Genomic DNA, 27,608 nt, shown 5'->3' with positions numbered 1-27,608 from the left:
TATTTAACCAGAAAACATCTTCCTGTTAAACCTATTAGTTATATTTCAATCTTACTTTTCATGTAGTTCTATGCATTTAAATTATACCAACTGTATATTTGTGCTTCATTTTTTATGATTTTTAAAAAAATAAATGTTATTGCTAAAACTGAAATCGGTCCAATGAGTGGTTGCTGAAGACCTGAAAGTGTCTGATCTTATCAAACAAGGTCAATGCTGACCTCTTGTGGGTGAAAATATAGGATATCATTTTGAGGCATTGACATTTCCTGCCTGAGTTTTCTGATTACATAACCCAATTCAGTCATTCAGCATGTATTTAAGGCTACTGTGAATTTTATATTTCTATCCCACAACATCAAGGTAAACACCAGGGGGATATTCTAAGTATGTGGTTTAGTGACAAAACCTGAGTAAGTTAACTTGGTGGTAGATCCTCATCCTCCTAGCAAAAAGCCACAGCATCCTTCTATTAGGAGGTTTACTTTACCAATTTACCAGTATTTGTAACTAAACCTCGTAGCCTACTTGAAATACCTCTGAGATGTTCTCTTGTGAGGGAGGGAATGTCGTATGATGTTATGTTGTGTGGCTTGAAATTATAAGACCATGCCAAACTTAATGTTTTCTATGAAAAGTTGAAAACATTACTCCCATTGATAGTGTGCAGGAAGTTGTTCTTGATTGGGTGTACATTTAAATTGAAGAAGAAAGTTAAACGCTAAACGTTGTAATGCCCATCACACTGACTTTCCATTTCCAACTGAATATGACAGTTTATCTTGAGTATGTTGCCTGGCCACTGTTGAATTGTCCTTCTTGCTTTAAGAATTTGAAAGAGCTGTTACATTGCAGTGTCTCTGTGGACTAAACCATTTATAGCAGATGGACTTCAGCTAAAAACATTACCCTTAGGAAGAAAACGACCTGCTAGAGTAGTTATTCTAGAAGAAATATTTAAGGTTAAGCTTGTATATCCATGTATGCCAAACATATGTAACAAAAACAACAGACAACTGTGGAAGTAAAGCAGTCTCAGGTACCTGATGTACTCAAGTGGAAGTAACGTGCATGACATCATGCCTACGTCAGGACCTTACGGAAATACAGTGAAAATATAGTCGTCTTAAACCATTGGGACGATAATGTTTAGCTAAATCCAAGATCATATGTTCAACTAGTCATTTTGGAATTCGGCTGAGGAGAGTGTCGTTATTCATTTCAAAAGGCATTATATTTCGCAAAAATTGCCCTTGTACGTTTGGATAACATAAGGTGTTCGACGGAGGGACGCCGGACAAAATGTCCCTCTTCCAGTCCGCAATTGATTTCCTCGCTGGGCCCGGTTCGGCAGGAGCTGCTAGTCGGGACCATAATGACTTTGTTGGGCAGATTGTCGAGCTTGGTGATATGAAACTTAGAATTAAAAGAGTTATTGCAGAAGGTAAACGAACACTTAACCTTACTTGTTATTCTATTCTGTTGTATTAGCTAACTAGCAATTGACTGCTATGAGCTAGTACAAGCTAGCAACTTCCATTCGTTTGACGTGTCAGTTAGCAATGTCACGTAGCAAGCAAGCTATCTCGTTAGCTTTAGCTTGACAAACACCCCATATAACAAACACTCCAACTCTAAGCTTAGTATGCCAGTCGCTTGTAGTGTCGTTCGATGTTCTTGGTGTATAACTTTAGTTGATATATTCGGTGCTGACAGCTCTGCTGTTGAACGCTAAGCTAATCATTATCGATCAGTAAACTTCATTGAGCTAATATCCGGAGCTAGTTAAGCTAACGTTAACGCAACGTTAATGAGCCCCTGTCTTGCATCAAGTATTGATAGCTAGCTAAGATAAATTCTATCGCAATTTTTTGTATTTGCACAATTAGTCACGTTAGTTAGTTTAGCTCCTTGGCTAACTAACTTAAGGGAGTGTTTTTCCCTGTCAAGCACTTTTCATTTTAATGATATGCACTAACGTTATCCCTCTGAAAAATTGTATGCCTTGTAATGATTGCTTAGAATGTTAGGCAACAGTACCAAGTAACGTTATGCTTAATCTGATAATCTGAAACATTTTCTCTTAACTTGTAAATTATCACAAGATAGCTAGTTGTGTAATTTAACACCCAGTGTGACGAAACATTGCATAACTATGGCGTTTTACAGCTGATATCTGTAAAAAGCTCCTGTGTAGAATTAGACAGAGGGTTCTCTAAGCTACTTTGTTTGCAAGTGGTTTTATTGTCATATTATCTTATGCTTAAATCCACCATTCCCTTTCCTGATGCACACAGATGAAGAGCAAGGGAAGTTTGTGGGAAAGGAAATGTATCACTTCCTAAGTTATTAAACTCAGCAGTTTGTATTTGTGAGCCCACTGGATGGCTTGGGCAATGGTCAGCTTCATATGATTTTATCCTTACAGTTTTTCTGAAAGAAACCTAGTTGTGAATGCAGTCCTACACATGGCAGGCCTACATGTTTATTTGAAAAATAAAATGCTTGAAGACATGGCATGTTGGCAGTAAAATCCCTTGGCTAAATTAATGGAAATGAGTCTCTGGTGTATGAATGGAGTGTCTCTAATTCAATGCCTCTTTGGTGTGCCCCTCTGCTCTCTTTCAACTTTGTCAAGATGTTGTTGTTCAGCATGTAGATAGTCCATATACAACTGGGAAGCGTGAACGTTTAAAGGCCTTTTCATTCCAGGAGACCAGGGCACAGAAAGGCACTTGCCACTGATTTACTAGTTTCCATGGTGACCAAGACATTGAAGCCACCTGACTGGCCATTTTCTGTTCCCTTCTTTTCAGACTGTTGTGCCAGGTATCTAGTGTCTTGAAACTGTACACAAACTGGTTCCACAGCCTCAGCTGTTGCTACTATTCAAGTGGTGGAAGCCCGATAGGACTACACATAGTGTTTGAACTATGTCTGTCTTTGTTTGCTGAGCTGAGGATTTCATTGGCCACACTGCATACCGAAACCTCTTTTGTGTTGTGCCATTTGGTGCAGATTTTGTTTTGGGTCTTTAGAGGGTTGTAGGATAATAGGCAAACCATAAAGCACAACCTACTTAAAGTAATGTATACCAACGCAAGCAACGTAACATATATGGGAGTTTGTGCATAACCTTTAACTGTGGAGAGATGAAAAATTCAATAGGGTGAAAAGAGATGTAAAAATGCCTTTTTATGCCCTTGTTCTGTTGACCTTGTTCAATAAAAACATTCTTTGTGTGTAGGTTTAGTATTAATCACAATTGCCCGACATAGTTGTGACTAGGCCTATTGCTTTACTTATAGAATACCATCCCAGAGTAATATGACTATACTATACAAACTTTAGAAGGACTGGTCATTTAGTTGAGTGAAGTTGGATTGTCTCACAGAGTGCCGGAGAGAATTTGCAAACTTGTATGCTGACTCACTGAACCACCAGATGACTAATTCTTAAATGGACCTCTTCCTGGAATGCATCCTGCTGCTCTATTTTGTTTCCCTCTGAAATGTGTACACTTATTGGTATTGTTTCTACATAATAAGAATGTGAATGTAACAAAAACTATTTTGTTGATATTATTCTAGACTTCAAATGTTTTTTTTTTTTTGCTCTTGTAGGGGGATTTGCCTTTGTGTATGAAGCACAGGATTTAGGTAGCAGCAAAGAATATGCCCTCAAGGTATGTGATTTTCTTATTTCCAGCCTCTTGATTATCCATGTTTGACACCGTTCAATCAAAATTGCTTATCAGAATATATTGTACATAACATGCAACGCCAGTCGGATAATGGATTTGCATACACTATTGCCAGTAGTAGGCAAGCCTACCATTTGAATGTTTTTTTCTCAATACGTATTTCTCTCTCTAGCGACTCCTGTCCCATGAGGAGGAGAAGAACAAAGAAATCATCCAAGAAGTCTGTTTCATGGTATAACATGTTATTTTTGCTTTATGGTACTACACGTGTTATGTATGCTTAATGCTACACATATTGTGACATACTAAAACTTCCGTTTGTGTTATCCATCAGAAAAAGCTGTCTGGCCACCCGAATGTTGTGCAGTTCTGCTCAGCTGCTTCTATAGGGAAAGAGGAGTCAGACACGGGTCAAGCGGAGTTCCTTATCTTAACAGAACTGTGTAAAGGTACAGTGTCCTCGTCCTCTCCCACACTCAGTATGCCAGAGCTGACACAGACATCCATCAAGTTCTCTATGTTCAGACACATAGGGCCTAATACACACTTTCCAATTAGAGACTGTAACTGAAAACGTTGGTTATGCTGGCAGAGATTTACAGATTGTCAGTTAATATTGTTGCCTACAATTGTTCTATTGTGTCTCTTCCACACACAGAGTGGATTGTGAATACAATATATAAAATGCTTTTGTGTTTCGTACATCAACAGAGTGTTCTAGTCTGAAGTATTAAAGAGCCCTTTTGTTATCGCGCAATACCATCCACTTCCTGTCTGCACCACCTCAAAAAATGTGAGATTTCCACACATCTGAATGGGAACTCATAAACGTTTGTCTCAGCGTCAGAATGCCGAGCATGCAGATCGTGTAGTGAGCATTCCCGCCCTGGAGTCAGCAGCAGCCCTCTTGTCACACACATCCGGTCTCAAACGTCTGCTTCCTCTGTCTCAACCTCTCCACCCTCCTTCCCCTGTCCTCCTCTCCCCTGGGTTGTCTTGCAGGTCAGCTGGTGGACTTCATCAAGCGGGTGGAGCAGAAGGGCTCCATATCATGTGACACGATCCTCAAGATCTTCTACCAGTCCTGCCGGGCCGTGCAGCACATGCACAAGCAGAAACCTCCCGTCATCCACCGCGACCTCAAGGTGACGCCCCGTGCACGCACAGCATCGTGACGCCCCGTGCACGCACAGCATCTGCCCCGTGCACGCACAGCATCGTGACGCCCCGTGCACGCACAGCATCGTGACGCCCCGTGCACGCACAGCATCTGCACTTGTCAATGATGGGTGCTGCTCACAGCATCTGCACTTGTCAATGATGGGTGCTGCTCACAGCATCTGCATTTGTCAATGATGGGTGCTGCACGCACAGCATCTGCACTTGTCAATGATGGGTGCTGCTCACAGCATCTGCACTTGTCAATGATGGGTGCTGCTCACAGCATCTGCACTTGTCAATGATGGGTGCTGCTCTCATTTATGCAATGGATAATACTCTCTCACATTGATTACTAATGTAAAGTAACAACTGGTGGTGAAAATAATATTGTTGCCTGTTCTCTTTTACCTACAACATCCTATTCTACTTAACTGAACTACATTATGTCTACTGTTGGTTGGTTTGTGTTTTGTTTTCAGTCCTCAGTAGTTTGGATTGACATGTGTGTTCTGTTTACAGTCTTCAGTAGTTTAGATTGGCATGTGTGAAATGTTTTCATATGCACTGTTCTTATTCACGTCTGACTGATGGATGGTGATCTAGTTCACACGTGTTGCTGATGGATGATGCTAATGTGTTCTCAGCCATCTCATCATGATGCCTTATGTTTGTGTTCCAGATTGAGAACCTGCTGATCAGCCAACAGGGCACCGTTAAGCTGTGTGACTTTGGCAGTTCCACCACAATCGCCCACTACCCTGACTACAGCTGGTCTGCTCAGAAGAGGTCCATGGTGGAGGATGAGGTACGACCACATATATGCTGCGTTTTCTTCACCGTTGTTTATGTGTCTTGGTTTTCATGCATCATGTAGTATAATGCATATTTGGATATGTCAGATGTCTGGTCCGATGGGTTGTGCAGTGCTTTCAGGTGAATGCCTCTTGCTCACCTGTCTTTCTTGGCTGTCACTTGCAATCACTCAGTTCTGTGTGGAAAATATCCCCAGGCTTGTTTGTTAGGTGCGATTTGAAAGATCCTTTTTTTTATTTTTTATTTAACATATACATACACAGCTACAGAAATAGAATCATGAATCTGTGTTGACCTCTCACATTGCTGTTGTTGTCAGGATCATAATTCCTGAAGGAGCTTAGAGGAATTGTATTTAGCAGGCTGTTTGTTTCCTGGGCCATGTAATGATTAATTGAATCAGGTCACTCTGGTTTGTTTCATGCCCTCATGAGCGCACCGGCGACCTAACAGCCCCGTTGTTCTGCAGGTAGTCGTCATAGAAATGAATTCATATCTAATTTTGCATTTCCTCTCGGTCATTGCCTGCTTCCCACTGTGTTGATTGGATTAATGTTTTGTTTAAGTGAGTTACTTGTTATTATGTGTGTAATGTATGTGATTTCCTCAATGTTAATGTTGTGTTCCCTCCTACTCCCAACCAGATCACCAGAAACACTACTCCTGCTTACCGTACGCCTGAGATGATCGACATGTACTCTAATTTCCCCATCAATGAGAAGCAGGACATCTGGGTGAGGGCAAAGGAACTCTGTTGAACTCAGTAGAATGACATTCTGTCTTGTCAAATAATACATAATTTTGCCTCTTCCTGTGGTTGTATCAGAAGCAACGTTAATTGTTTGTTTTTAGGAGATTTGGTTGTTGAGAGATAAAACAAACAGAATAACTGACAATAAGAAAACGCTCTGCACTTCTCGCAGCAGTGAAAAAATGGCCGTGCAGTTATTTTCCTGTGCTAAGTGACATCTGCTAGTGCTGCCATGGAGCCCAACCCTGCTCTTGCTTTAACCACTTCCTCTGCCCTCTCCGCAGGCCCTAGGATGCATCCTCTTTCTGCTCTGCTTTAAACAGCACCCGTTTGAGGAGGGTGCAAAGCTGCAGATTGTGAATGGGAAATACTCCATCCCGCAGAATGACGTCAAGTACACTGTCTTTCACGAGCTCATCCGTGAGTATCTCTGCCTCTGGCTGGGGTGGGGACTACATACCTGAGATGTGTTGGAAAGGTGTGGAGAGGTGCATTTCTGCATTGTTGCACTGTTGACTTACTCATTTGCACTATCACCATTGCACTACCACCATGACACTCATTCACACAGAGCACCTTAAGCCTATGGTACGCTCCCGCGTCTGCGTCCCGCGCACGCGGCACTGGTGAGCGCGCGACGAGAATTGCGTCATTTTTACAGCATGCGTCGCGTCTTTGAGTCGACCGAATTTTAAGACCGCGCGTCAAAGTGACGCGTAGACTGCGCATGTGTGAAACGGAACTGCTGTAAACACTCCCCTCCAGTAGGTGGACTACATAGAAGAACAACACTTAAACCTACAAACAAACCTAGACAGAAGAAGACTTGTTTGGTTACCATAACGACGATGGAGCAGAGAGAGCGCCTGTCCTCAGCTTGCCTGGCTTTGAGTTACGTGAGACACCACGACATGGAGTCAACTTCGACCGATTAAAGCCACAATTATCCACAGATACATTCTTTAACATTATATTTAACAGTCACTTTATGTTGTAGAACCCAAAGTATTTCAAGACACCACATTTTAGATGAGTTGGGGACGTAATTATCTGTCTGCTGGCCGTTCCTGATTGTCGAAACAGGGTGGCTGTATGGCTCATTGTGGCTACTGGCTATTATATTGGCTTGCTTTGGTCATGAGCCCTGGATCATGTAGCACCGAATGAGATGGCAAACAATAAAATAAAACTAATCATAGACTGTAGAAATGCGCTACACAGCACTAAAAACCGAATAGTTTATTTATAGTTTGACTACGGATATTTCACATCATGTTCAAATAAAAAGTGACAGCCCTACTCCCTGCATAGAGAGCTGACATGACTTCGGATTAAATGCATCTTTTAAAAATGAGCGTAGCCTAGCACCTATTACTGAACAATGCTGAAATCAAATCGCGAAACCCAGAGCCATATAAAGGTATCTATCTACAACGCTCAGGCGAAACCAAGTAACACTTGCTGATCGAGATGCATTCTCGCCTGTTCCGTATATAATGCGTTATCAATAGTGATTATAATAATAAAGGGAATGTAGCCTAGGCTACCTCTCCCAGGTGCAATCATTATCACCTAGCTCCTGAACAATGCTGAACTCAAATCTCGAATCTCGCCTGTCAACACCGGATATGCATTATCATAATAATAATTGAAGGAATAACCTAGGCTACCTCTCGCTCTAAATACACCCATTATCACAGTGAGACATTATACATTATGAACACAAATAGTTACTTCAAAACTTTTATTGACACGTCATATTTACAGGTTTTTGGTTCATACTTTTTGGTATGAGGCAGGTGTGAAGACTCAATACAAATTTAACTGAGGACATATGTACGCACAACTTGTTCTTACCATGCTGTGTTTAGAAAAATGTCCCAATTATTGCTGCCCTCGCAGCACCGAGTCACTTAGCTATAGGCTTGTAGCCTAAGTAGCCTAATAAGCAAGTAGGCTAGGCTAGTCTCTCAGCTATACCAAATACCAACAGGTGTGCTGTGTGTGTTCTGGTGGATGATAAATGGAGCGATGCGATGGGCCAGCTTATCAAACTTCCCAGCAGACAGGCGAACATACTCGTGGTGCTTTTTCCTTCATCAGCTCTTCCTTCGTTCAGTGCTCGCACATCCCACGTTATTCTTTTCTTCAGGCGTTTCAGGCTTCTTTGGTGGTTGTGTCCTACTTTCAGGCTCGACGTACCGCCCCCAGTTGGTGGGGCAGAGTATCACAGTTAAGCCGTAGTGCGCAGGCGCTAACCTTAACGATTTAACGTGCATTCAGGACAGCAGAATTTGGAGTATGCTTCACGTCCACGGCAAAAATGACGCACGTCTTGGACACGCGCAAATGTGACACACGACCATGCCAGAGCCTTTAGAGCACCTTACTATGCACAGAGAATCACAGGCTCAGTCCCTGCCTCAGTCATTGCAAGCGCCTCTGATTTATTAATCACCACTATGTGGATACTGTTTTTAGAATTGATTTAGATTAAGTGTTAGTTAGTATAATTTGTATTTTTGTAATTTGTATTTTAGTATATTTAGCATATTCTTTATCTTCTACTGTCCTTACTGCTTAGTTGTGTTTTTATATTATATACTTTAATTACTCTTTCTGCTGTTAAAGAATGTGTTTGTGTTGTATGTATGCTGCTGAGACCTTAAATTTCCCCTGGGGATCAATAGAGTATCTATCTATCTATCTATCTATCTATCTACCAGTGGCCTATGGTTATTCCTGTATGTTCCTAAGCTGTCCCTTTTTAAGTTCTTGAGTGTAAATAATCACTGAGGACTTGCTTGGGCCATATTGGCCATCACATTCTCATATGAGTGAAAATGCAGTGCCCATTACCTCCTTAATGAGCATCTGTCTAAGAAACCCCATGCATTCAACACATTTTATGAATCTATGGATGTTTTGGCATCATACAAAATGTTGCGCTCTTTGTTATTTGTTGAGTATACATAGATTACTGTTATGTTTGTAGAATATATAAATAGCTTCCTTTGAGATTTGTTCTCCTTTGTTCTATAATACTTTGATAAGAATCAGTCTTTGAGTGGCAGTTTGTTATTGTTGTGTGTGTGCATGCACCCTCCCTTAAGGACATTGTTGATTGTCTTGCAGGGTCCATGCTGAAGATCAACCCAGAGGAGCGTTTGTCCATCAACGAGCTGGTGAACCAGCTGCAGGAGGTTGCTGCTGCTAGGAACGTCAATCCCAAGTCCCCCATCACAGAGGTGAGTCAGCCTAGCCCTGCACAGCCCAGCACAGCACTGACGGTAACTCACTTTTGTGCGGTCGCACAGAAAGCTTTGTGTGGTCACCTGGGTATTTGACAGCGGACCATGCTGGGAAAGTGGGGGAGCAGTGTGTAGAGCTATCATGTTTTGAGCTAGCCTCACTCATTGTTTATACTTTCAAATATCATTATACGTTCAAAGATCAAGTCATAGAGCACATCTAGATAGTTTTAAATGGAAATAACAGGCTGCTCCTTTAGCACATGAAGTGTCTGCTGCTTTGGATGGAATGTTCTGCAAGCTGTGCAACCTCGCTCCAATCTCAACACAGAGTGGAACGTGATGTCCATGTGCTGCTGCAATATATCTACAATGTAATAGTGTAACGTTGATATCTAGAAAAATCAGAAGTGAGTCGTGGGTTCGACTCCAAGCTGCCACCGTTGTGTGTGCAACGCACTCAACCCTGACATGCTTCAGGAGGACTGTCCCTGTAATTGGACTCTGTAAGAGTGTCAACTAAATGCATGAATAGTTATAGTGAATAATTAATGTGGTGGTCATATACTCAAGTCAGATCAGTGCAGAGAGATGGTGAAACTTGGCTCACGTTCAAGGCAAGGTCTTCTCAGTTCTCCAGGGCTGTCTGTAAACACCCCCGGATCCTCGAGCGTAAACAGGAACTAGTCCCCCCGTTTGTAGTCAAAGCATTCTTCTGAAGCGCCGCTGGAAGACTGCTTCCCTTCTTCTCTTCCTCCTCCTCCCCTCCCCTCTCTGCCGTCGCTCAGACAAAGGAGCTTCTGATCTCCTCCTCTGTGCCCAGCCTAATGGCATGTGATGTCACAGAGCGGAAGGAGGGACATATGTGGATAGAGAGATCTTGTAGTAAGGGAGACAAGGAAAAAGCAGAAAACACCAGTATGTTGGGGATTCTGAAGAAGACCAAACGTCAGATGTTGACAAACTGGCTTTGGCTTGCGTTGTTTGTGACTGGTGGCAGGGTCTAGGGCTGTGAGTTTGCTACCTGAACATGCTCGAACTAAGCTATGTGTTGCCTGTTGTTGGGTAACAGAGTGTAGGTTATTGTCTTGTCTAGTCATTGTTTTTTTTTTGTTTTTTTTCTAGTCTCAACAGTGGCTGTATTGCAGTCTCTGTTTATAGATCTCACTCAGTCCTGTGGGGTTTGTTTATCGTATTGGGAGTAGAGTTGTGACTTGAGCCCGACTGGCCTGTGTGTGTGTGTGTGTGTGTGTGTGTGTGTGTGTGTGTGTGTGTGTGTGTGTGTGTGTGTGTGTGTGTGTGTGTGTGTGTGTGTGGGGTGAGTGACTACGGCAGGCAGGCGGGCGGTCATTATAGTGGGGTAGCAGGGGTGGGGGTCGCCCCCTGCCTGGAGAGACCAGCCTGCTGGCCGTCCGGCCGCACGTCTGCGAGGGCAGATTTTTAAAACCCAGCTGATCTGGGTTAAGCTGGGGTTTCCCTGTGGATTACGCAGCTCACTACCTCTAGAGAGAGAGAGAAAGAGAGAGAGAGAGAGGGAGGGAGGGAGAGATAGAGATAGGAGAGGCCAGACCAGGTCTGGCTGGCTGCGGTACTGGACAGGGTTTTTTTGCGTCGGCTGACGTGGCGAAGGCTTTCTTGTGCTGCTCACACCGGCAGTCGTGGCTGCGGGAGATGTAAACGATCACAGCTCCGGCGTCTGAAAAAAGCTCCAGTTCTTCTCAGCCACTCGTCAGTGCATCAGTGTGTCTGTACTGGTGTCCGGGAGCCCTGTTGTTGTTGTTGTTGGTGTTGTTGTTAATTTGAGTCTGTGACCTTTGTCCCGATGAGTCTGCTGAGCCCCTACTATTGCCTGAAGCCCAATTACGATGGCTATGAATCTCTGCAGCTCCTGGAGCAGAACGGAGGCTACGGAAACAACGGAGCCCAACTGCCAGCGCAGATCAACAACATCCACAATGCAGGTGAGTGCTGGGGGAATATCTCTATTTCTGTGTGTGTGTGTGTGCGTGTGTGCGTGTGTGCGTGTGTGCGTGTGTGTGTGTGTGTGTGTGTGTTTTATGTGGCAAGCACACTGCTGAATTCACTTCTCTATATAATTCATTGTCTGATTTATGTGTGTGTGTGGGTTCATTCTTTTGTACATTTAATTCCTAGTATGAGTTCTAGACTGATGCTTAAAAACTGAGTGTAGTTGGTTAAACGTGGGGTCAGCACCCGAGCCTGGTCATAAAGCCATCATAAAACCAGGTTCTAGATTGTTCTTTATTCTCTGCAGCTCTGTCACTGCCTAATGGCTACACTCTCATTTTCCAACCTCTCATCAAATCTAGCCTTTTGCTAACAACCCGTATAACCCATTCAAAACCATTTGGCACTACTTTTGTGCTTTCTGCAGAGAGTATTCATGCAAACTGCTCTGTTGCACTGTTGCACCTCCTAAATTTCTCCAGGGGCTCCGTGCCGTCTTGTAAGAGGATTGCTGTTTCTGAGCAGCCCACCATCTGCTGAGAACGAGAAGTGGCTCAGATGAGTGAGTGGGCAGGAAAGTGACGGCCACCGTCATGGCAGTCCCATTAGAGTGCAGGTGCACTGTGCTGTGCCTTGTGCATCAGGCAATAGTCTAATGGCCGTGACACCTGTTGCATGGGTTTATGGAAGGACGTTATATTCAACCGTGGTTGTGCTGCCTTTGTGTGTATGTGTGTGTGTGGGTGGGCGAGCGGGCGGTCTTTACAGCTGTGGTCAGTGTATTGAGATGCCATGTATTGTGTTTCAAAATGGTAGAGTTGGGTGTTCATTAACAATTTTGTTACCTACATGAAACTAGTATAGTGTGGGTCTGATTGAGTTTCCCCTCTGTGACATTAAATTAAATATTGATGAACTTCATCCTAACTTTTGTGTCCGCTGTGTTTTCACCATGATTGCTTCAAAAATGCTAATTTTCAGTGCAGAACATTTAACTTGTTGACAACACAAACAGCAAATGTGACCAATCGCCTCTATTGATCCATCAGTGACAAATGTTTGGTTTGTGTGTGCTCTGCTTAGGGATGTATGGGGCTGATCCTGACCAATCAGGCAGTGGCTTCCTGGACATCCTCAAGGGAGGGACTGAACGCTTCCTGACCAACATCAAAGACACCTCCTCAAAGGTCATCCAGTCTGTGGCCAGGTGAGTGAGTTCAGAGGTCAAAGGCTGAGTCAGCCAAGAGGACATTCACCAGGGGTCCAGTGGCCTATATTGTGCAGCACCTATTGTAAGTAAGGTATTCAATAGTGAATAGCAGTCTCATGCCATTATTTTATCGCCATCTACAGTGTTAGTGTGAGGTCATTTCAGTAGGTCTGCTCACTCATGTCATTGTCCACTCTTACTTTTTGGGTGATGTAGGGTTAGTAGATTGTGTCTGGTTTAGTTGGTTGAGGGTTAACTTTAGTGAATGGTAAATGAACCATCTGCCTTGGGAAGGTCAATAGAGCGCAAGACTGAGATATAGTGGCAGATTATCTGCTCCAAATGGATTTATCTGGCCTCCTGCTGTTCACACTTCTGTTTAGTGAGCAGCTCCTACTTGTAGTTTAATCTGTGGGGTCATTCATTTATTTTACTGGATCTCTAAAACCCTTTATTTGAATTCAGTGTTCAATCTAACAGTTTGCGTCCATATCTGGATCTTCCAGAGTTGCGAGAAATTGCTTTGCATTGATTGTTATGTTGTATTACTCACTTAGCTTCTCTGCACAGGTATGTGTGTTCAGTATGAACACGAGCTCTAAGCGGAGTTTCAACACCTTCAGTAGTGCTAGGCAGTATGACCAGAGAGTTGTCACAGTATTTTTTAACGTTCCGATATACCTGTTGTTTCAACTATGGTATGACGGCATACAAAAACATATACCTGGTACCGGTGTACTGCCTACCACTACTGTATAGCTGCTCCTCTCTTCCTGGATTGGAATTATCTAGCTAACTATCTAGCCAATGCAATTGTGCTGTTTTCTGAGAGCCCAGAAGGGAACATCCCCAGAGGTCATGAAGACCTCTATGAATCTGCCCTGCAAACTTTGAGCTTGCTTCTTTTGGGGAAGGGAGGAGAAACTTAAAACCTAACTTGCTAGCCCATGCAATTGTGCTGTTTTCTGAGAGGGTGCTGAGAAACCTAAAAGCTAATTTGCTAGCCCGTGCAGTTGCACGGTTTTCTGAGAGCTCAGAAGTTGCCTCCACAGAGATGAGGACCTCTATGAATCGCTCAGCTCCGTTTGCGCTTGATTCTTTTGGTAGGGGCTGGGGTATAGTAGCATCACGAGACTGATGAATTTGAATGGATTTTGTGAAGCCATTGCTGTCCTCATCTCCATCTCCCATCCATGCCCAAACCCCCAGCTCCCACTCATCTCCCACTCATCAGTTGTGCATTTTTGGTCAATCTGTTTTTGCCCATATTTTTGTTCTGTTTCTTTATGTTAATGTCGTTCATTCTGTTCCCGACTCTCATCTTGTGGTCGTATCTCTCCGCCCACTAGCCCCAGGTAATTATGGGATACCACATGCATTCTGTTTGTGATTTGAGTTGTGCCACACCGTGTTTGTGTGTGTGTGTGTGTGTGTGTGTGTTTTTTTGTTTTGTTTGTTCTGTTTGTCTGCATCTGTTTTCCAGCCTGCATCCCATAAATCGTGTAGAAGTAGATAGTTCTTTAGATGATACCTTGTCCACTAAAATCAGTCTTTGGAAAGCACACCTTTTGTGCATTGTGACTTTTCTCTCATTCGATATCTTTGTAAACTGACCGTAGATTATTAGTCTAATGGACTGTAATGTTCAGCTGTCTACATTGTGTGTATTTGTGTGCACTGACATGAATTAAAAATGATCTTAGATTTAGAGTGTGGTTTGATGCATGACCACAACCATATCCAGGGCTTGGTTGCCTTTGATCGCTCATCTTGACTTTGTTTTACCCGACAGCTATGCAAAAGGAGACCTCGACATTTCTTACATCACCTCCAGAATAGCAGGTATGCCACCTTTTTAAAGATTGTTAAAAACCCATCTCAAGCAGTTACGATTAGGAAGTTCTCATCTATTAAAATCTTTAAAAGAATTACGAGGTTTTATGTCTTAATTTCTGTCTGCACAGTGATGTCCTTCCCAGCTGAAGGAGTTGAGTCTGCAATTAAGAACAGCATAGAGGACGTGCGGTTGTTCCTGGACTCGCGCCACCCGGGTCACTATGCCATTTACAACCTCTCCAAGCGCTCTTACCGACCCTCCCGATTCCACAACAGGGTACGCTAGTCTGCCGATCCACTGATATGTATATTTACTGAGGCTACTGTACATTTTAGTGTGTTTGTTATTGTTGTTCAGTGAGCATATTTGGTGTGTTGAAAGCTCCAGGTGTCTAAACCTGAGTGTGTTCTTGAGCAGGTGTCTGAGTGTGTTCTTGAGCAGGTGTCTGAGTGTGTTCTTGAGCAGGTGTCTAAACCTGAGTGTGTTCTTGAGCAGGTGTCTGAGTGTGTTCTTGAGCAGGTGTCTGAGTGTGTTCTTGAGCAGGTGTCTGAGTGTGTTCTTGAGCAGGTGTCTAAACCTGAGTGTGTTCTTGAGCAGGTGTCTAAACCTGAGTGTGTTCTTGAGCAGGTGTCTGAGTGTGTTCTTGAGCAGGTGTCTAAACCCGAGTGTGTTCTTGAGCAGGTGTTTGAGTGTGTTCTTCAGCAGGTGTCTAAACCCGAGTGTGTTCTTGAGCAGGTGTCTAAACCCGAGTGTGTTCTTGAGCAGGTGTTTGAGTGTGTTCTTGAGCAGGTGTCTAAACCCGAGTGTGTTCTTGAGCAGGTGTCTAAACCTGAGTGTGTTCTTGAGCAGGTGTTTGAGTGTGGGTGGCAGGCGAGGCGGGCCCCCAACCTGAGGAACCTCTACAGCATCTGCAAGAACATGCACCAGTGGCTCAAACAGGACCAGAGGAACATCTGCGTGGTGCACTGTCTGGTGAGAACCGCTGTTATGTTCTATAATGCCATTTATATCATAGTTTGTGTTAGCCAACTTACCCAAACTGCTTAGAGGTCTTTTTAGAGGTCTGATTTAAGTGCTATGCCAGTGTAGCCCACTTTAACAGCACTTTTGCTATAGAATGTAAAGGATATTTTCTGAAATTTGATTGATATATTTTTCAGTATCTGTGATGTGCCAAGATGCATCACTTTTCTATGACATGTACTTTAATGTGTGTTGTACTCTATTGAAGCAATAAGCCCCGAGAGGCCGTAGGTTACACTGATTCTACAACAGCTAAGGGGTGTTGTTAGGCACGATGTGCTAGCGGAATGCCTAAAACCCCCCTTAACTGTTGTAAAATCAGTGTAACCTACGGACTCGAGTCGCTTATTGCTTTTGTAAAACTGTTACTATAAATTCCTGGCAAAGTTTCATAAAGTAAAGGTACAGCAAAGAGAAATGTAACGATTTATTCATAGATAACCATTCTTAATTCAGTAATATAGAACGAAATGCGGTAAAGGTGTATGTTTATGCTGCATTTTACAACGGCATCGAACACAATTCAGCCAGTCACAATCAAGGACCGGAACTATCAGTTTTAGAACTAATCATTGTTGGCGTTGTCCCTCTCGCTGACCGGTAGGACGGGCGTGCAGCCTCCGCGGTGGCCGTGTGCTCCTTCCTGTGCTTCTGCCGTCTCTTCACCACAGCTGAGGCGGCCGTCTACATGTTCAGCATGAAACGCTGCCCGCCGGGTATTGCCCCCTCACACAAAAGGTACTGAGGGCATCTCTCTCCTCTCTCTCTCTCTCTCTCTCCCTTTTTTTCTCTCTCTCTTTCTCACACACACACACACACACACACACACACACACACACACACACACAAATAGAACTTCACCATTTTAGAGTGAGAGGTAGTATGTTTACATGGCAGGTATTGAACACATGGTGACTTTGTGATAATTTCTCACAAGTGAATCAGTGAGATTAATCCATAAGATAAAGATTACTGTTGATCTTGTAAGTCTGTTATATGTTATAAATGTATCAGTAACATTGGTAAGGTTAGTGTGTAAGATTGCTCCTCATTAAGACTTGAGGGAAATTAATAGTGAAATGATCACTATTTTTATGTTCACTCAGTTCAGTTAGGAAAAGAATTAGCACTCAAACACTCCAGCCTTCTAATGCAGCTGGTAACAATGAGTTGCATTCTTTGCAATGTTTGGGTTGTCTTGAAGCTTTCTGCTGTCCTAATCATAAGGACAATGTTCAGTTCAGTGTAGTTCAGTTCAGCTTTAGTATAGTCCAATAAGCCACCTGCTTGGACTCCGATAGCAGAGTTGAAGACCACTCATACATCATAAAACACATGATGTCAAGAGGTATTTGAAGTTAAGAAGATATCAAATTGAAATGGGTGAAATTGGATTTGGATTTGGCAAATTGACAGCTTGATCTGATTAGAATTGTGTGCCAGTTTCTGAGGAAGTAAACAGAAGAACTGCAGTTGGTGTGTGAACATGCCAGGTCTTCAGTTCACTGATCAGGTGATTTGAATCTGAAAGTGGGACACATCTGTGCCACTAGATCCTTATCCCCTACATATCACCTACTAGACAGCAAAGCAGGTGAACTACATATAGAGTTGCAGTGCATCACTGAGATGCACTGATGATTCAGTGATCTGACACTATATGCCTATTGAAAAGCTTTATGCTGTAAAAGAGCTTTAATCCCGTTTAAACTCAGTGCAGTGCAGTGTGTGTTATCTATAATGAGGAGTAGAGAAGACAAACAGCATCAGCTCCCAGCCATGAGCACTCATTGATGTTTGGCATTGTTCTCATGGCCTTGCTTACTCAGAGAGCTGGCCCACTTTGCCTCAGAAGCGTTAGTGTGTGCTGACTCATACACTATGTATTGTGTAATGAGTAGCACTGAGTCACTGTGTGTGTGTGTGTGTGTGTGTGTGTGTGTGTGTGTGTGTGTGTGTGTGTGTGTGTGTGTGTGTGTGTGTGTGTCCTGTGCAGGTACATCGAGTACATGTGTGACATGATGGCCGAGGAGCCCATCATCCCTCACAGCAAGCCCCTGCTCATCCGCTCCATCGCCATGACGCCCGTGCCCCTCTTCAACAAGCAGCGCAACGGCTGCCGGCCCTTCTGCGAGGTGTACGTGGGCGACGAGCGCGTGGCCACCACCTCCCAGGAGTACGACAGGATGAAGTAAGCCCACCCAAAACGCCCTGCAGAGGGCGCTGTTTATCACACACACATACACCAAAGTATAATGAGATAAACAGGGGAGCTGCAGTAGATGTGTACTTGCATCTGGCCGTCAGTTGAATTTGATCTGTAAGTGGGACACGTCTGTGCCACAGTGGCTTACTAGAACGTCTCCAGGGCTGGCCTTTGGGAAGAAAAAGCCTTAAGTTCTATTGCATGCAATTTCTCTAAAGGATCAGAGGTCTGTTTGTACTTGCAGCGTTTTATAGCACATTATAAAGGCAGCGCACCGTGACATGGCGTTTATACTGTTGTCATCAGTCTGGTAATGCTGAGGAAGCTCTCGGCTGCGTGTGCTCCTCACGATGGCACTGGGCATGTAATGTGATAAGTGTTCTATGCAAGGGCGTTGTCTTAGGCGCTGAACAACAGCACTCGGTTGTCATACCGATTTGGCCCGGGTATTCGTAGAGCTCATGTGGAGGAGAATGAGGCCAAGCGTTCTTGACAAGCACCAGCACAGTCGAACAGGAAAGCCCCCAGTGAAGTAGACATGTCGCGTAAAAATCACAGTGGTGACTTATGTGCAAGTAAACATTTCAACCCAAGGACGGCCAAATTGGAAGTGTGGTATTGTTAGCTATTAAAGGCTGTCTGCTTAATGACTTAAACGTGCAGTGTGTGATTGAGGCTAAGCCATAAACAATTCCAGCAAATTAACATATTGTTTCAGGATAACAAAAGGGAGGGAGGCGTGTAATTCGATTGTCTGTTGAGTTCAGATATCAACAACCTTTGGGCAGAGCTACAGACTGTTTCTTTAAACAGCACCTCATTAAGGGATCCCTAGAATCTGTGGACTGATGTCTGCCTTGTTTGCAGGGACTTTAAATCAGAGGATGGACGTGCTGAGATTCCTCTTGACATCACAGTGCAGGGGGACGTGCTCATCGTCATCTATCACGCCCGCTCCACATTGGGTGGCCGTCTTCAAGCCAAGGTACACACTGACCACTAGGAAACACCCTGCTGTTAGTCTTTAATACAGAAGAGTTTAAACTAACTTTCATTCTCTACTGTCATATGCTATGGTCTGATCCTGTCTTGTGATTGTAGATGGCCTCCATGAAGATGTTCCAGATCCAGTTCCACACAGGCTTTGTGCCGCGAAATGCTACCACAGTCAAGTTTGCAAAGTAAGTCTGATGTTACCGAAAGTGTAGGGTTTTGGCTTTTCCTTTGAGTTTAGTCCAGTACTGGATCCTGAAACTGGACATTTGGTCTCTTGTCATACACTCACCCATGTCCACACTGTCTCTCTGGTATCAAAAGTTTTGAAAGTCGTATTATATTATGATAGAACATAGGGCTGCACGATATATCTAAAATCTATCGTTATCGCGATATCAACGCTTGCGATGGACATACCGCAAAGATTACTTAATTTTCGATAAATTTTGATACATTTTCTGTGCCGTGCGCATTCCATTGCCTACAGTCTATGATGTATTCACATTCTGAATGTCAACATATTTTACCAAACCGATGCTGTCATGCAGCCCTAGAAGCCCGTCCCCTACCAGTTTAGGTGTGTGGTGTTTTAGGTGTTGAGGCAAGAGCTAAGTCGTGATGGCTTTTGGTTTTATAAAGGACGACGTATTACAAACACAGCGCCAAATGCGTCCTTCTCCACCGTGTTAAAATAAACAATTTCTTTCGTTGTTGTTATAGGATCAGAAGATAGCCTATCTATTTTCACTGTAAGGCTTGTATTTCATGATTTGCATTTAGCAAAAGCCCCAGACAGCAGCAGAGAGGTAATCAGGATTCGTTATTTGTAAAAGTTGTTTAGCCTACTTCGTTAGCCTGGACTGTGCGATCGCAGCCACTTACTTTCACTTTCCGCTGCCCTCGTAGTCGGCATGACGGTAGCCTAATAACGTGGGATGCGCAGCGTATGAGGTTAGACTGGGCTACTTAAGATTTTAGATGAGTGACCGCCGCGGCAATGTGGAATATTCCGCTGGTTGGTGCACAAGTATTCAGATTGGCTGTCTATCCGCCTTTTACGAGGATTTTCTTGGAGCACATCTTCCACACAACTTCCATAGCCTAGTCAGTAGGTATCTTAGCTGTCCACTTTCATCAGGCCATATGAAGCCTAGGCTACATAATATACTGCTCAAAAAAATTAAAGGAACACTTACAGTTTTTCACAATTGTTAAAACCCATTTTTTGAAACCTTACACCCTTCTCTCCATTCTCAAACTACATTCACAGAATGTCTGACAGTTCTTGCAAAATAAAACACTCGCCTTAAAAGTTTTTCTTGTGCTCAGAACCAGTGTCAGAGCACCAATCCAGTGTCTCTTTAATTCTTTTGAGCAGTATATTTATATTGTTTATGTAGAAAATTATACATTTATTTCTGTAATTATACATTTACCCCCCCCTCCCCCCAACCCTACAGTATATGTTAGCAGCAAGTAGAATAGAGAAAAACATTAAATATTTAAATATCGCAAGTTATATCGTTATCGCAATACTCAATAATGTTATCGCATATCGCATGTTTTCCTAATATCGTGCAGCCCTAATAGAACACAGATCTGAGTTATAAGGGTGCTTTCTGTCTGCTGCTCAGGTATGATTTAGACGCCTGTGACATCCAGGAGAAGTATCCCGACCTCTTCCAGGCCAACCTGAACGTGGAGGTGGAGCCTCAGGATCGCCCAAGCAACAAATCTCCACCGTGGGACAACTTTGCCACCAAAGGCCTCAATCCCAAGATCCTCTTCTCCAGCCGTGACGAGCAACAGGAGATTCTCTCTAAGTTTGGTAGGTCATTAAGACCACTCTGCCTCTGTGTGTGCCTATGGAAGTGTTTTGATCAAGGCTGTCAACTCTAGACATTTCTTGTACATCATGGACTTTCTGTCAGTTACACATTCTGTGTTTCTTCATCACTCACACAGCACTACTTACGGGGTAAATCTCTGTTTTGACCGATTGCTTGTTCTACCTCCTGCCCACCCAGGCAAGCCTGAGCTCCCACGGCAACCAGGCTCCACGGCCTTCTATGACGCTGAATCGCCCCAGACGGAGCAAACGCCTGATGGCTCCAACAGATCCGAGTCCGAGTCCCCCCAGGACAACGACCCCAACGCCAACAACTTCTTTCAGACCCTTGACTGGCAGGGTAAGCAACCACTATTATTTTTACTGCTCTAACATTTTTCACATTGTGTGATGACCGGACACCTCCTAGATGATTAAGTTTTGTTTTGTTTTGTTTTGTTTTGTTTTGTTTTGTTTTGTTTTGTTTTGTTTTGTTTTGTTTTGTTTTAGCATAGTTACCTGTTTAGGTATTTATATGTTAAATGAAGACCATGACGTTATAAAGCCATAATAGCTTAGCTCAACTCTAAGATGCCACCTTGTCTTATTCAGATGTTAGTGGTCAACACGATGGGCCGGACAGCTTGTCTGGTCCCATGGACGACCAGGACAACCTGAGCGATGCCTCGGAAGACGAGTCCTACTCCTACTCGGGCCCGCCGGGCGAACCACTGTCCCGCGATGCCAGCGAGCCCTTGTTCGACACGGACTTCCAGTCTCCGACCCAGCCTCCAGAGCCCCAGCCCAGCGACACTGTAGACCTGCTGGGCCTGAACTCGGACGCTCCCGGCCCGCCGGCTCCTCCACAGACCAGCACAGAAGGTGGCATGAAGGCCTCCTCCAGCAACAGTGACCTCCTGAACGATCTCTTTGCCCCACCCGGGATCGGTGTGCGACAAGACAGCAGCAACGACTTGATTGGAGACCAAGCGGACCAGGACCTGTTCTTTAACAATGCGCCTAGCAATACCACGGCTGCAGCCCAGCCTCCCAAATGTAAGATCAAGTGTTTGTTTTGTTATATGGCCATAGCATAACAATTCACATCTAAATGTAATGATACATGGGCTAACTTTTTGAGCAATGTTGCATGGCAATCACATGACTGATTCCTAGTGTTCTGATTGGATACTTGCAACATGTTGCCTAGCAGCCTGGCTCGTGACGACTGTTTTCTTAATCAGGAGTGAACTGGTTGGCTTTAGCGTGTCCTTTTTGTTCCCTCCGCAGTGAATGACTTCTTTGACCCATTCGGAATGGGATCAGGTCCGTCTGCACACCAGCAGTCAGAGCCTGACCTGTTTGGGGACCTCCTTGGCTCAGAGGGAGCCTCCAGCAACTCCAACCCACCTCCAGCCTCCAACTCCAGCCTCTTTGACCTCAGTGAGTGACCTCTCTCTCTCTCTCTCTCTCTCTCTCTCATGCATGTCTGCGTTCTCCCTTCACTCCATTATCACCAACCTTGCATGCTAATAACACTTTCAAAGTAGTTGTTGTCAGTCTCCGATTTAGACCGGAATGGTGAAGTGATGATTTACCAGTCTGAAGATGCAGAATATGTGTGAAGTTGCAGATAATGAAGTCTGTCTGTCTGTTGTTCGTTTCTCAGATAAGCTGACCAACGAGCCTCCCAAAATGACCTCGTCCGCTAGCCAGCCAGACTTGCTTGGAGGATGGGACAGCTGGGCGAAAAGCGGTGGACCCGCTGCAGCAGCCAGCATGAACGCCATGCCCAAAAAACCCTCCTTCCCCGGTAAATAACACCACCTCAGGGAACCACCCAGCATGTCTGTGGGAAGGCAGACAAACTAAGGCAGCTGATAGGCTGTGTTTCATTCCTGTCCTTGTTCCTACATAAACACACACACAAATACATGCATAACATAAAAAAACAGAAATGTAACAGTATTTTTCGTAAACTTCCAGCGCCGGGTGTGGCATCCATCTCCAAGACCAAGTCACAGAGCTTTGATCCCTTTGCTGATCTTGGAAACCTGGGAGCCACATTACCAGGTAAGGTCATGCCTCAACGCATCACCATAATAGCGCAGTCATGTGATTCCTACCACAGGGTTGAGGTCATTACCTCATTTTTTCTTGTATTTGTCCTTTGAAAGTTAGTTATATTGTGTGAGATTGGAAATCTTAACACTAGAATCCTTATTTAGCTAAAACTGCATTAAGAAATAATCATACCGTCACAGCCCTGGGTCCATCAGCAGAAAGACCCCTTCACCCCTGAGGTCTCCACCAGACTGTTCTAACTTCCCTGCTGTTTATATTGACAGGTTCCTCCAGCGGGGGCTTCTCTGGCTCTGGGTTCAGCATGAAGTCAGGGCCCTCAGCTGCCCCCAAAAGCGGAGGCCAACAGTGGCCGGCTGGTGGCTCTCAGGCAGGGGCAGGTAAAGGCTGGATGCCCCCTGCTTCGGCCTCAAAGCCCCAGCCACCCAAATCTGCCCCCCAGTCCGGCAAACCAAACTACAACGTCAACTTCAGTGTGATCGGGGGACGGGAGGAGAGGGGCATCAGGGGCCCGGGCTTTGGTGAGAGCGGCAAGTGAAAATAGTCTTTGGGAAAAGGGACAAAAATGTATCCTATCTTATTTGTGTTTTGTCTCATGATCATTAAGAGAAAGGAGAACTAATTGTGTTATTTTACTGTGACGACTTGTTATTTAGTTCTTTTGTCTTTTTTGTCTTATTTTCTTTTAGGCCCAAAACCGAAAGTGAAGGAGGATGACTTTGGGGACCTGCTGTCCACTCAGGGCTTTTCGTCCAAGCCAGATAGGAGAGGGCCCCGAACCATCGCTGAGATGAGGAGACAGGAGCTGTCCAGAGACATGGATCCTTTGAAACTCCAGGTTCAACATCCTAATCTCTAAATCCTTCAGGAGTTGGTTGGATAAGAATCTTTGATTTAGCGTCTTTAATGTTCTCTTTAGGCTAGACTTGTGTTAGGGTGAGGCCAAATAAGGAAACTTTCCCGCCCCCCCCCCCCCCCCACACACACACACACACATTTAACTTCATCAAAGTGTAGTGAGAGAGTCCGGTTGATTTAATGTGGAATGACCGTTTAGTTATGCTTATGCTTATGTGAAAGCTTGTGAGTGGTTGTGGATTACTGCTGCTCATGAGGATGGTCATGGTGGTGTGTGATCAGATGTGGTCATCGCCGTGTCTGAATGTCCCCCTCTCTTGTTCCCTGAACCTGCTCAGATCCTGGACTGGATCGAGGGGAAGGAGCGGAACATCCGGGCCCTGATCTCCACCCTTCATACGGTCTTGTGGGAGGGAGAGACCAAATGGAGGCCAATGGGCATGGCCGACCTGGTGACCCCCGATCAGGTCAAGAAGGCTTACAGGAAAGCTGTGCTTGTGGTGCATCCCGACAAGGTGAAAACCCTTACTCGTTTCATTAACTGCAATAGAATTGCTTCTGCTTTTTTCTCATTTTTATCACTGGTGTGGAGTTCCATGATTAATTTCTTGGCTTCATCAAAAATATATTTTGAGAAAATTAAAAAAACATGACATTCTTTTATCAACATTTTCTAGGCCACAGGTCAGCCTTACGAAGAATATGCTAAAATGATCTTTATGGAGCTGAACGACGCCTGGTCTGAGTTTGAGAACCAAGGATCCAAGGCCCTCTTCTGATTTTCTCTCTCTCTCTCTGGCCACTGCACACTGCGGGCAGCCACTCCTCCCAGGCGTGTGGGCTCCCTCTAGTGGTGGGAGATGGGATATGGTGGCCAGTGTCCACACTTCTCACCCTCCACACACATCACCTCTTTAGCCTTCTCAAGTACCAGACACTGCCAGCTCCTCTGGGCACAGACTGCAGGAGGGAGGTGAACACAGGCTCCACGCCTGCGAGGGTTCAGTCTGAGACAATCACAAAAAAAAACAAAAAAACAACAAAAATAGAGAAAGAGAATGATTGAATGGATTTGAACAGACTTCACTCATCCTCAGCAGTGCAAATGTGAATTTTGAAATGCTGGTCGACCGCGCACATCGGGTCATGTCACGTCTGGCAACAGACTGCAAACAACTCCATCACATTCCTGGGATTGTGAATGCCAGGCTGGGCAGCTCTCCTTCTCAATCTTCTCCAGTGACTACACTGTGTCACGGCGATGTGTCACAGGTTAAACACACACACACACACACACACACACACACACACACACACACACACACACACACACACACACACACACACACACGCACCCACACACCCACCCAGTATGCTCTGAGCCTGGCACAGTAGCCTGCAGCCGGTGTCTGACACTGCAAACCCATTATGAGACATCTGACGTAGGAGGATGTTGAACAAAAAAGAGAGGGGTAATTTCACCATGCTGTTTGGAGCTTTGCAAGAAACCTTTTGTTGTTCATTTAATTTCTGCTAGGAAATATGAGTGCTAGTTTTCTATTGCTTCATTGTAAATACTGTTTGTGTGGATGGGGTGATGTGGGTGCATATTGATATTAAGCATTGTATGAATGAATACATGATGACTGAATGAGTGAGTGAGTGAATGAGTGAGTGAATGAGTGAATGAATGAATGAATGGAGGGGGTGCACTGAATTGACACCTTCTAAGACTTGCTCCCATCATGTCTTTGTTTTTGTGATTATTGGCCCTCATATCCACTTTGGGCCTGTACTGTTTTTTGCCACCCAACTCATTCACTGTTATTATGTGTACGTAAGCGGGGGAGGTATTTACCGAATTACGTAAACTCAACATTTGATTTTCCCCCCCTTCCTTCCTTCCTTATCTGTACCTCATGGACCACAGACTTCTATTTTCTTATTTATTATTTTGAAGGGAGCATACGTATACATGACAATTAAATATTAACAAAGAATCATAATATATAAATTGAATGTCTTTTCATGGAGGCTAACCTAACTTTGTGAGCCAGTCATTTTAGCAGGCATTCCAAAGCATCCACTAACCTGAATGTGCTTTTTATAAAGTCTGTGTGGAATGTATGTTCATGCTAAACTCTTTACAAATCGTTTGTCCATTCCTTTACAGTCCATTCAACAGTACAGTATTTTCAACCATGCCCCACTGTCATTGTGGCTGACCAGCAACCCACTTTGCCCTTTTCTCAAATTAAGCTATGGACTAGCATCTGATTTAATGCCTGCACAGTGATAGGGGAAAAAAAAGCTTAACCAAAATCTGATTTTCTAGGATGAATGTTATTTTCAGTTATTTACTCACCAGAGTGATGAGTCCGATAGAAAGAACTGAAAATAATGTAGACAATTGCAGTTTCAATTACCTAAAATGTTGCATTGCTTTTATTTGTAAAGCATAACCAATCAAAGATGTATGGCATTCAAAATATTCAGAATTGTCACATTGTGTGTCTAAGTGCTGGATTGTGAAAAACAGAGACATTATTTGATCATACCCTTGAGATACAGCACTGGCATTTAATAAGTGCTTAAAAATCATTGATCTTGATAAAAGCCTTAAACTGTACTTCCTGTTTTTTACAACTCCATGTGTAATTGAGCATGCTTACAGATTCTACACAGTTTTCATCACCCACCATCCATTTGTGGCATTGGCTGTGTAGTGTGCACTTTTTAGTGTAAATGCTGAAGAAGTGGTTCAAATGAAGATAAAAAACATTGCTCCCATGTGCTTGTGGGTGCTTGAAAAGTATTTTGTGTTTTTTTTTGAAGAAAACGATAATGCCTGATTGGAGTGGGTGACACATTCCAAACACCACATCTCATTATTTACCGCAAGAGGGGAGTTTTCAGTGTGTGCTTTTTTCTTTATACAACTTTACTGACTGATGTCACTGTGCTTTGTTGCAAAGTTGCACTGTCATGCAATAAGAGTGACAGGATGTGTCAGTGAGGTGTCTCTTTGATATTGGTCACTGGCGTTCTAAGTTGAGATGTGGAAGAATTTCAATTAAAGGACTTCACGTAGCAGCAAACATGTTGAGAATGATTCAAGCGAGTGGATGCAGTGTTTTTTTTTTTTGGAAGGAGAGTAATAAATGGATTCCATTGTGACCAAAATATTCAGGGCATTGGGATTTACTTCTTTTGCTCTTTAGTTAGTACAACTATTACTAAACCTTGTGATGCTCAGTGCTCATCTTGTGTGTGTGCTGTATGTTTTTGTATGCCTGTTGCGTCTGCTAAGTGAGACAAGTGAAGTTATGCTTTCCGTTCTTATCTCTGTTCACCTTGTGTATTTTTCTTTTTTTAAATTTCATTTTCCATTCTGTATGTGACAATAATAATAATAAAAAAAAAACAGTTGTTATTGTGTTTTCTTTTGGACTGTCTTTCCAATTCTGCTGGTTTCCACAAATTTCCCAGTTAAGTATTCTTAGGCTGTGTGTGTTGATGAACTAGTGTGAGGGATGGCCACACTTCAAACCAGAGACCAAAGCCTGTGTAGGCCCTACAATGTGATTCCCATATTTCATATGTCTCAGGCCTAATAGCCGACTCAGGTGTCATTAGGGTCGAGTTCTAATGATCTTAAAAGGCATGCATGTTTCAGGAGAACACATTTCATGTGGTCAGTTGTTTGAGGAGGTAGAAAATCCGGTGGAGTCTATATTTTTATTATTATTATTATTATTTCAGGTTCATCCAAATGTATGAATTTACAATACAGCAAACAAACAAAATCTTGACTGATGCAGATGGTCAAATGAAGTAGGCCCCGCCTAGGCTAAGGGAGCCATCATAGACTGTATGGGGAGTCAGATTTGGTGTCCTTTTTGAACACGTTGCATAACGGAT

At 43.8% G+C, this 27,608-nt stretch overlaps 1 protein-coding gene across 2 annotated transcripts; it reads left to right on the top strand.

Moving 5' to 3' along the window:
• The first annotated feature begins 1,095 nt into the window (after window positions 1–1,095).
• gak (cyclin G associated kinase) lies at window positions 1,096–27,120 on the top strand. Of its 2 annotated transcripts, none has more exons than XM_076270910.1 (28): window positions 1,096–1,444; window positions 3,624–3,685; window positions 3,876–3,935; window positions 4,038–4,152; window positions 4,706–4,848; window positions 5,544–5,669; window positions 6,322–6,411; window positions 6,713–6,848; window positions 9,564–9,676; window positions 11,565–11,640; window positions 12,731–12,854; window positions 14,650–14,699; window positions 14,822–14,970; window positions 15,544–15,666; window positions 16,322–16,455; window positions 17,714–17,908; window positions 18,791–18,908; window positions 19,025–19,104; window positions 20,554–20,747; window positions 20,947–21,108; window positions 21,360–21,803; window positions 22,038–22,190; window positions 22,417–22,560; window positions 22,734–22,820; window positions 23,096–23,350; window positions 23,519–23,667; window positions 24,026–24,202; window positions 24,365–27,120. In XM_076270910.1, exons 1-28 carry the CDS (start codon window positions 1,303–1,305, stop codon window positions 24,464–24,466), a joined length of 3,903 nt encoding a protein of 1,300 aa, XP_076127025.1. In that variant the 5' UTR covers window positions 1,096–1,302; the 3' UTR covers window positions 24,467–27,120. The 2 variants fall into 2 exon arrangements, with proteins under 2 accessions (XP_076127025.1, XP_076127024.1); XM_076270909.1 differs by having other exon boundaries at window positions 23,096–23,359.
• The last annotated feature ends 488 nt before the right edge of the window (window positions 27,121–27,608 follow it).

This window comes from Alosa pseudoharengus, unplaced genomic scaffold (genome assembly GCF_046254945.1).
Source record: "Alosa pseudoharengus isolate Yale_2024_CS ecotype anadromous, Long Island Sound unplaced genomic scaffold, YU_APseudo_1.1 YU_APseudo_1.1_scf_6, whole genome shotgun sequence".
NCBI classification, from domain to species: Eukaryota; Metazoa; Chordata; class Actinopteri; order Clupeiformes; family Clupeidae; genus Alosa; species Alosa pseudoharengus.
This window is presented reverse-complemented; position numbering and strand designations above follow the sequence as displayed.

Bases quoted from the DNA above. Each gene is read 5' to 3' on its own strand.
- gak (XM_076270909.1), top strand. From the start codon at position 1,303: ATGTCCCTCTTCCAGTCCGCAATTGATTTCCTCGCTGGGCCCGGTTCG. The intron at 4,153-4,705 runs GTACAGTGTCCT...GTTGTCTTGCAG, and splicing joins CTTAACAGAACTGTGTAAAG to GTCAGCTGGTGGACTTCATC. The intron at 11,641-12,730 runs GTGAGTGCTGGG...TGCTCTGCTTAG, and splicing joins CAACAACATCCACAATGCAG to GGATGTATGGGGCTGATCCT.